The 9,995-nt window shown below is 37.5% G+C and overlaps 1 protein-coding gene across 1 annotated transcript; it reads left to right on the forward strand.

The window, feature by feature from the left end:
- Positions 1-1,919: 1,919 nt before the first annotated feature.
- LOC103702951 (transcription factor TRY-like) lies at positions 1,920-6,060 on the forward strand. Its single transcript, XM_008785607.3, has 3 exons — positions 1,920-2,144; positions 2,266-2,353; positions 5,637-6,060. The coding sequence occupies exons 1-3, from the start codon at positions 2,093-2,095 to the stop codon at positions 5,773-5,775; spliced, it is 279 nt and encodes a 92-aa protein (XP_008783829.2). The 5' UTR covers positions 1,920-2,092; the 3' UTR covers positions 5,776-6,060.
- The last annotated feature ends 3,935 nt before the right edge of the window (positions 6,061-9,995 follow it).

The raw sequence follows: 9,995 nt of genomic DNA on the forward strand, positions 1-9,995 counted from the left end.
AGGGAATAAGGAGGAGGTGAGATACTTCTTCCAATTTATTAGATCAGAAAACGAATGTAGAAAAGAAGCGATAGAGAAAGAAAGAAAAGAAAGAAAAATAAATTGAAAAAAAAAAATACAAGGGAACTTCCCTTTCTGTAAGGCAGCAAGAGGCTGAGCCAAAGCATTGGAAGAAGCCAAAGATGAAACATGACTCCATAATTTGCAAGGACCTTCGATCTCCTTCTCTGAATATAGATGCTTCAATCTTTTGAAGGACGGAAAAGATCGAGCAATGCTGCATAAGGAAAACTCTTACAATTTTTTCTAACCAAATATGTTAATAGGGAATTAGAAGCTGGCCCCAAGCCTTTCTCATAGGCAGCTGAAGGCTTTTTTTTCTCATAGGCAGTTGAAGTTTTTTCCTTCGACAGCTACAAAAAAATCTTGATCTTTTGTGGTACTGCTGCCTTCTGGATAAAATTGTAGTGCCGAGGCAAAGAAATCTCCGCTGTTAATGAATTTATAAAATGATTCCATTCTGAAGGAACCTGCTATTCTCCTGCTATTCTTGATGGCTTGTGAAGGGGCTGTAGAGGGCTAGCGGACAATAGTGGCACTTTCCAATGAAAAGGCCTCCAACTTCCATTGTAGGCACCAGCCGGTCAAAAACGTTCGAAAAAACAAACATTTTTTGTTAGTTCTTGTCGATGATTAAATAAGCACCATGGTATATGCATCTAAATACAAGACATCTTGCATGGATCATTGATGAAATTTGGATCCTTTCAAACATAGAAATAGAATTTGACAGTCTGATTCGACAACCATGGTCATTCGTGTATTGGATTATAGCCTGACATGGTGGAGCCAATGTATCACGTGGAGCGACTAGGTACATTTAATCTCCCAAATATGAAGTGTTTTGAAAGAATTAAAAATTTTCAATGCTGAGATTGAGCCATTTTTTTCTAAAGGAATATGTGCCGACCAGCTGAACTATAAATTATTAACGATTTCTTTTAAATCATTGGATAAACTTCCATTATTATTATGTTGGGGCAAAAGTACGATTTTACTCAGAGCCGTCTTTCTCAATTTGGGCTGCTTTCTTCTTCTTGCTTGGTGATGTATTTCTAACTTATTTGAGGATCTGGTGTTGCAGTAAGGCCACTAGCACACTAACGATGATTGAGTCGTTAGGGCCACTGTATAGGGGTAACAATTTATAACTTAATTTGTGCACGATCCGCTTTAAGTAGATTTAGGTTTGGCATAAATAAATTTGAATCATAAACGGGTCAGCCATTCTAGACTTTTGATCCGTTTAATCCATTTTGACTCATTTAATAATTAGGTCAGGCCAAATAATCCCACACATTTAATCTATTTAAAATCTATTCAACCAATTTCTAATTTATTTAACCTGTTTATATCCATTTAATTCGTTAAAAAACCCCGTAAAATTTGACTTGACCTGTTTAATGAATAAGTTATATGAATCGGATTGTGGTGCCTGTTTAATAAACTGATCGAATCCAAATCTGAAATTTGATATGTTTAATAAATAAATCAAATTTGGATCGATAAAACTTTGATCCAACAACCCGAGTTGCCACCTCTAGGGCACCATATCCATCCCATGATTCTCGTCACCATCTCCCCATTATAGCCTGGGTCGGTACTGGTTCTACATTAACCAAGTTTACCAATATACGAACAAAGATTTCCGGTGGCTAACAACATTGCTTGTAACCTATGAACGTGAACGTATAGGTAAGACCATACAGATAAAGATGACGAAAGTTACGATGCTTTCATATTTTGGAATGTTGGGGGCTGCGGCTTTAGGGTTGGGAGAACCAGGGTTTTGGGTGCAGAGCCCCAAGCTATAGGTCCCCGCAACTACTCGTCAGAACTGGGCATCTGGCTTGTTGGGTGGCCTCTCCACCTGCCGTTCCAATTTGCTCGCTGTTACTCCCCACCTTAAATCCCAGGATCTTTCTCCTTCATTCAAATCCGAGAGACACTTTGCGAGCCCAGAGCTCTTCCTCTTTCCCTACTTAGGCAGTTGGCCCTCTTAGCTTGCTATCTTGTCTTCTTCCTAGGAGCTATGGATGAACGCCCTCGGAAGCTCCCCAAGACTAGTGGTTATGAGTCAGAAGGTTTGCAAATGTTTCTACTCTATCTCTTCCTTATCGTTGGCTAGTGGTTACTTGGCTTTTGTATATCTTAAATGATATGGCCTGTTTGTTTGGTGTTTTAACTCAGTTGTTCTGATGGCAGAAGTTAGTAGCATAGAGTGGGAGTTCATCAACATGACCGAACAAGAAGAGGATCTCATCTACAGAATGTATAGGCTCGTGGGTGACAGGTAAAATTTTCCTTCCTTCACTATTGCTTTCATCAAAGCATTAGCAACAGTATGTGCATGGGTAAATGCTGCTTCCAATTCAAAAAACAACTTCTTTCTCTAAATGGTGCATAAAAATGCAAGAGAAATACATAAAACGATCGAGAAATTAATCCTTCACTAGTTTGTGATCGTTTTTTTTTTCCTTGTTTTTTTTAGATTTATTAATTAACACAATTTTCATTACCGTGGGTGCTGCAAATTTAACGAATGAGCTTCCTAGCTTCCCATTCTAGCAAGCTTTAAATTATGGCGTTAACTTTTTTAGATGAGATTTCCTAGCACTGCTCATGTGGATCGACATGCAAATTGGCCTATTACAGTATTTATATTGCTCTTAATTATTTGGATGAGGGTTTAAGTTAGATGTGTCACGAAAAGTTTATTGTTGTCATAGGTTTCTGTGCAATATATTAAGAAATTTTAGTTTTTAATTGGACAAGTAGTTATGAACTTAACCTCGTAGGACTTTTAGTTGAAACACAGATTAGCAAGTTTGTCATATAGTGCACCTAATCCCAAAAACTCGTTAATAATCCTCTAAGGTTGCCATAAGTGTAGGACTTTGACCGAGTCATTTAAAATTGCTGACACAGTTGTTATTAGGAATAGGTCCGAAATCCAACCTATTTGTTAATGATGAATCTCCCAACGAACCTGGCTCAAGAAAATCCTAAACTATACATCTATGGTAGAGCTTTAATACTATTGGAAGCTACACCAATATAATTCTCTAAGGTTGCCCTAAATGCAGGACTTTGACCGAGTCATTTAAAATTGTGAACCCAATTTTTATTAGGAATAAGTCCAAAATCCAACCTATTTGTCAATGATGAATCTGCCAACAAGCCAGTCTCAAGAAAATCCTAAACTGTACATCTATGGTAGAGCTTTAATACAGGCTATTGAAAGTAAACTTAAGACCAAAACTCTACCAAGATAGTTTTTTTGAACAAAATGAGCAAAACATGGTTACTTTTACGCGAGCCAGTTCTGATGATTTGCCACCATTCTGCTACAAGAAAAAAGCTTCTCCTTTCAGATAACAAACGTGTAAAAACTCATCAAGCTTCATTTCAAAGAGACACAGATGAAATGAAGTAAGCCACAAACTTGTCCGGAAACCCAAACTACTGTATTTTGAGTTCAACCTTCTATATCAATCTTTTTCCTCACATTATTATTGTTATTATTATTATTTTGTCTTAACCTCGCACGACCTTCAATAAGCATATCCCAAATGAGAAGCCAAATTGCTTATGGCGAACTGTCCAAACCTCTAAAACAATCATCAAGCCTCCTCTTTTTCTACTTTTATTTTTTTCCCCTTCTCTTTTGAAGGAAACAAACAGAGACCCATCACCCATAGAACTCGAAAAAAAAGACCTCACTTTATTAATGAAAATAAATAGGAATAAATATTCAAAAGATAAAAAAAGGGATTTTCATTCAACTGTGCTTGAAAGAGAGAGGATATGATATTTTGTAAGCCCCAATTCCACTGAAAGATTGCATGAACGTTTTCCAACCTTGTAGAAATTCTCTTCTCGCTCTGGGTTATTATGAAAAGACTTTTACCTCCAAACTAGTGTCTCTGGGATGTGGGCCATGGGACTCCGCATTAGATGAGAGTCATCGAACGTCGTCGCCTTCCTCAACTTTTGTGCTTGGCGACCTTTTCCAACTCCCTCTCCTTTTTCCCGTATGCATGCATTGTGCTGTCGCCAGCCTGCAGGAACTTGTGAACTGAACTATTTTCTGGCAGGCGATAACATTTTTTTTTTCAGTTTGTTGGATAAACTTGTTCTTGAGGATATAATCATATAAACATCTCAATCTTAGAGAATAGGAAAAGTTTTTGATGATGAACACGAAAGTATCAAACTTGAAAACTAGATTTTAAATCTCATGGAAAAAAAAAGAAAAAAAGTCGTCCGAACCGAAGATATTTCACGGTGCGACGATTCATAAGGCCCACGCTTGGGATAATAGATTTGATATCATGCCGGAAGAATGAGGAGCAGAAGAAACAAGGGAGCTGAGAGAGATCAGTGACACTGCAGAAGAATAATGCAGCGTCTCGTGAATGCCACCGGCAAACTGAACAACTAGCTGTCCTCGGGAGCCTAAACCCGGACTGTGGCCAAGCCTGCCAACTTTCGGTCAGGACCAGCAGGTCAAGTTTATTCGTGGACCGACCTCTGCCATCTGACTTTAGCTGGACAAAAATCCCCCACCAGACATTAAGCCAATAATTGATCCCACGTTCTTCTTTTAAATTTGAATATTAATATACAATATACAATATATATATATATATATATATATATATATATATATATATATATATATATATATATCACTTTCTTGTGCCCCAATTTTTTTTCTCCATTCGGTAAGGACAAGAAAATTTCAGAATAACAAATATTATCTATTTTTTTTAATTCGAACCCATAGTTGGTGATAGAACTAGAACAGATATTTTTAGTTTCTTACTCACGCGGGCCCATATTTTTGCTTTTCTATCACTTTCTAACTCCCAACTTCCCCCCAAATATATATATATATATATATATATATATATGGGGATTGATAACCTACTCTCTGTTATGGTAGGTTATCAATCTACCCATTTTTCATGAGACAAAAAATACCCTTACTTTTTATAACTTTTAAGGGTACTTTATGTCTTTTTACAATCTCACATTTACTCACCCTCTTAACCCCTCCAATTAATGCTCTCTCCCTCTCTCTCTCTCTCTCATACATACATACACACACATACATACATACACACACATACATACATACACATACATACATACATACATACACATACATACATACATACACACACACATACATACATACATACATACATAGACATACATACATACATATACATACATGCATACGTATGTATGTACATACATGCATACACACACACACCGGAGAGAGAGAGAGGGAGAGAGCATTAATTGGGGTTTGAGAGGGTGAGTTAATGTGAGATTGTAAAAAGACATAAAGCACCCTTAAAAGTTACAAAAAATAAGGGTATTTTTTGTCTAATAAAAAATGGGTAGATTGATAACCTACCATAACAGAGAGTAGGTTATCAATCCCCTATATATATATATATATATATATATATATATATATATATATATATATATATATCAGTCTTCTTTAATTTTACAACTATTTTTCTGATTCCGATTTTAATATTTTGCGGGGCTATTACTAGGTGGGATTTGATAGCAGGCAGGGTCGTTGGCCGGAAACCAGAAGAGATAGAGAGGTTCTGGCTAATGAGGCATGAGGAAGCATTTGCTGAGAAGAGAAGCAGCAAAGGACAGCGAGCAGAAGTGAAGTTAAGAGATTAGGACGAGGCTTAAATGTAGCTTTCCCTCTTTCTGTTTTTCATTTTTCGGTGAAAGAGTGTGCGCGTGTGTGTGTATTTTTTAATTCTATTAATTCAGCCTGTAGGGATGAGTATGTGTCTCTAATGTGAAGGTAAGCAGCAGCATAATTCTTTTGCCCCAGACTTCGACTTAGACCTCGCAGTTGCTTTATTCACCAATCAGTTTCGTTGAGTACAAATATTTGATGTTGTCCTCGAATAATATATACTTTGTAATGGTCTATAAAGATTCCCATGTTCGTCTTTAGCAGTTTTTGAAGCACATATGATTTGTTCCCTCGCACACCTGTCTTAGAGCTAGTGGCTACTTGTGGGAGAATAGCCTATAAGTTGAATCCCTTCCGTTCGCCAGAAACTCCGCAAGAAGACATGGTCAGTTAATAAAGTTTGCTTTTAGCACTAGCCTCTAATTGGGCATCTCTCAAGATTTTATTTTTTTTTCGAAGAGGAAGATTGGAAGACCCCATCGATTCATTTCACGGAGAGAGACTCCTCTCGAGATTCACTGATTCTCCGGCGGCAAAGAAGACCCCAATACCTAAATATTCTAGATCAATTACTGGGGGCTTGTTTGGCACAGTTGCTACTCTGCTTCTGTTGCTCCCCTTAGTGAAATCCCATCAGAAGATTGATGCAAAAGAAAATACATTCCTTGCCTCTAATTTTCAGCAATAAATCTTTGCTTCCAAAATAAGATTTTCTTAAAAAATCAATTTGAAAAAGGATTTTTGTCGCGCCCTAGATCCGGAGCATGACATGGCCTTGCTACCATAGGGTATTGCTCACAATAACACTTCATATAGTATGATAAAAGAAATGTACAATGTCATTTGTTAAACGGAAAGAAGCGGGCATAGAGTATCTAAATCCAATATTTAAATTTTCTTTCAATTGCATAACCCAACTTTAAAGTTAGGACAACATTTATTGCTAGCTTGCAACTATGCTTCAAGTTTTATTCTTTCATCCTTCATTCGTTTATTCTTTTCTGCTCCTAGCAACCTTAATTATCTGAAAAAATATAAAAAAATAAATGAGCTTTGCGGCTCAGTAAGTAACCATGCGCCATCTTACCAGATCAAACATGAATTTTTACATGATTCAATGCATCATTTAGAAAGTAGAGTTATACTGTAAAGTAAAACATTCCATAATCATAATAACAAACTGTTATAGCAAACCAATCATATATGCACAAATCATGCAAGTTCATAAAGCTAATGATGCAATTTAAAATATCCATATTCGTCAATTATTTGCTATTTATCCATACTTTTAATCAAAATAATGCTCACAGATTTTCATGCTACGGTTACTATAATCCCATGACAGGGCCGTTTTTGTAATCGACAAAATTTTATGGTTCATATTCGTCACCAACTTTAACCCATTAGCAGAGAGCCATTTTCGTTGGATGCTAGCTCTAGGATGTCAATTGGCCTCCATTTCTAGAGACGGTCATAGCTATCTGAGAGCTCGTAAAACATTTCATATTTTTTTTATAAATCATATCTTTATAAAAAGGTTAGGAATGCTAAATGGCATTGCAAAATTTTAAAATGCATAATCATGCTATATATTTTATTTTCATAATAACATCCAATTTTTTATATCATAATTTATTTTAAAATGCATAATCATGCTATATATATCATTTTCATAATAGCATGTAATTTTCATAATCATAAATTATTTACAATAATATATGCAATAACGATGCTATTTGGCCACCCCTAGCTCACCTAATTGACTTAACCTACAAATTGAGAAATCGCTTTTTATAATTGTGGGTACAAGTAAAGGATCCCTCTCACCTAACTCGGGGTGCTCAGAGCATGTATCTGCTACCCTCTCTGAGCTTATTCAAAGAAAAAGGGTTGGCTTTCGCGGTGCTATTGCATCACCAATCTATACATTACCGTTGGAGAAATGGCCAGCTATTTTCCAACTTACTGCATTCCATTTTGATGCACGGTTCCAAAAAAGATGAGCTCCAACTAGGACTGAGCAAATGCGACCCAGTTGTTAGGCAAGACACAGATCAAGGATAGACATGGCCGGAGTCTCGAGGATAAGCTTGAATTCAGATAATGTTAATATCATATCTAGGATAAGATTGTAATCAAATAATGTTGATCTTGTCTCTGGGGAGACAAATATGCGTCCGAATGACGTTGATCTCGCATGTAGAAAGTGTCCTTTTTTGTCCCACACTTTCAACGTTAGAACGCTGTAGATCAAAGCTTCCATTGGTATACCTCCAGAGCGAAGTTTTAACGATACATCATAGAAGACAGCTTCCCAAACATTTTCCACTTCGAATATGCCACGCCCCGCCTGCACGGAGCACGCAAGGCACCCAGTGCCCATGTGGGACCCATATGAGAGGGGAACATGGGGCTTCCATGCCAAATATTGTATGATTTTGGAGCCCGCACATACGCGCACGCGCTGTTCAGAACTCTTCTCGGTTTTGTTTTCCACCTAAAATGCGTATACAGGATTTGGAGACACCCGTCTCATATGCCTAGACTCTGAAACGAGTCTAGCCGATGTAAGTTTTTTCATTCACCCACCTTCGGACTAGAGCCGTCCTTGGCTCTGATATCAAAATGTTACGCCCCCGCCTGCGCGGGACACGTGAGGCACCCAGTGCCCACGTGGGGGCCACAAGAGGGGGGAACACGGGGCTCCCCTGCCAAATATTGTCTGGTTCCGAGGTCCGCACGCACGCACGCACGTCGCTCAGACTCTTCTTCGATTTTGTTTTCCATCCAAAACGTGTCTGCAGGATTTAGAGACACCCGCCTCATATGCCCAAGCTCTGATAATAACTGAGAACCTTTCATGCATTAAAGACCCGAGCTATATTTTCCATGCTACATGTGTCATGCTCAGTGTTGCCTACGGTATTAATCTCAATGGGTTGCCAATTCGAACTCTAATGCTCGTATTCCACGCATATTCTTCTGAAGTGTTCATACTAAGTTGGGAAGTGTGATTAGTTTCCAACGATGATCAATGACTTCATCAATATTCTTTACTAACCATTTCTCACAAAAACAAAAAAAATCTCTACCGACCAATCAAACTTTCGTACGCATGCATAATTGCAGGACTTGGGCCGTAGGTGATCGGCTTACGTCAAAAATTAGAATTCACGGTCCTTCCACTCTCCATCAGCCTCCACAAACAAAAGAATTTTATCTGTGATATTATGCCCCCTTTCCATATGAGTCACTCCTAAGGTCCTCACAGCAAACTTCTAAATGATGATTGCCTAGGAGATTTATCTGATCTCTTTGTTCTGAAAGATTAATACCAAAAAAAAAAAAAAAAAAAAGAAGGAAGAAACAGGACGAGATATCCTCTCAGGAAATTTTTTCAGCCTGTGTTTGCTAGTAGTTTTTTCTTAAATGGCAAACATAATAGCTTTTATTTTTTTAAAAAAAAAATTTAATCAAAATTAAAGGCCAGGATTTCTGTAACAATGTAGAACCTCATTCAAAATAGCTAATCGAAAGATATTATTCGAATTTCTTGATCATGTATAAGCATTCAAGATCTATCCAATAAATAACCGATGTGGGGCTAAACACATGCCCCCATAGATCCTCACATAATTTCTCCATTTAAGTTCTGACATTCTTGAGAGACTAAAAGTTCAAACCCATTCAAATCTAATTATAAGTACTACCATCGGCCATGGTCAATCCCAATGGATCAGTATCTTCTGTTCACATAGGTTATGGGCTGAATTCGCTCTAATACCATTTGTAACAACTCAGGACCTCACTCAAAATAGCTAATCGAAATATATTATTTAAATTTTTTTATCCTATATAAATATTTAAGATCTATAATGAATAACCGATATTAAACTAAATACATATCTATATAGATTCCGTGTAACCAACCGGGAGCAGTAGACCACTTCCTAGCGAGCTAAATGGCCGATTCTTTGCGGGCTGAAAGACTCCCCTGCCAAGAAATCAACTTCGTAGCAGCTTCACATCATGGTGATAAGTGATAACAGTCGTTGTTGGTGCTGTCACGTGAAAACTATAATGTTTTACATCAATACATGTTAAAAATATTTAGTGTTTTGGGCGGACACAGCTCGACAAATCCAGTGACGTAACCACACCATGGCATGCAGGGTAATCCACAAATAGAGGAACG

This window comes from Phoenix dactylifera, chromosome 8 (assembly GCF_009389715.1).
Source record: "Phoenix dactylifera cultivar Barhee BC4 chromosome 8, palm_55x_up_171113_PBpolish2nd_filt_p, whole genome shotgun sequence".
Taxonomy (NCBI): Eukaryota; Viridiplantae; Streptophyta; class Magnoliopsida; order Arecales; family Arecaceae; genus Phoenix; species Phoenix dactylifera.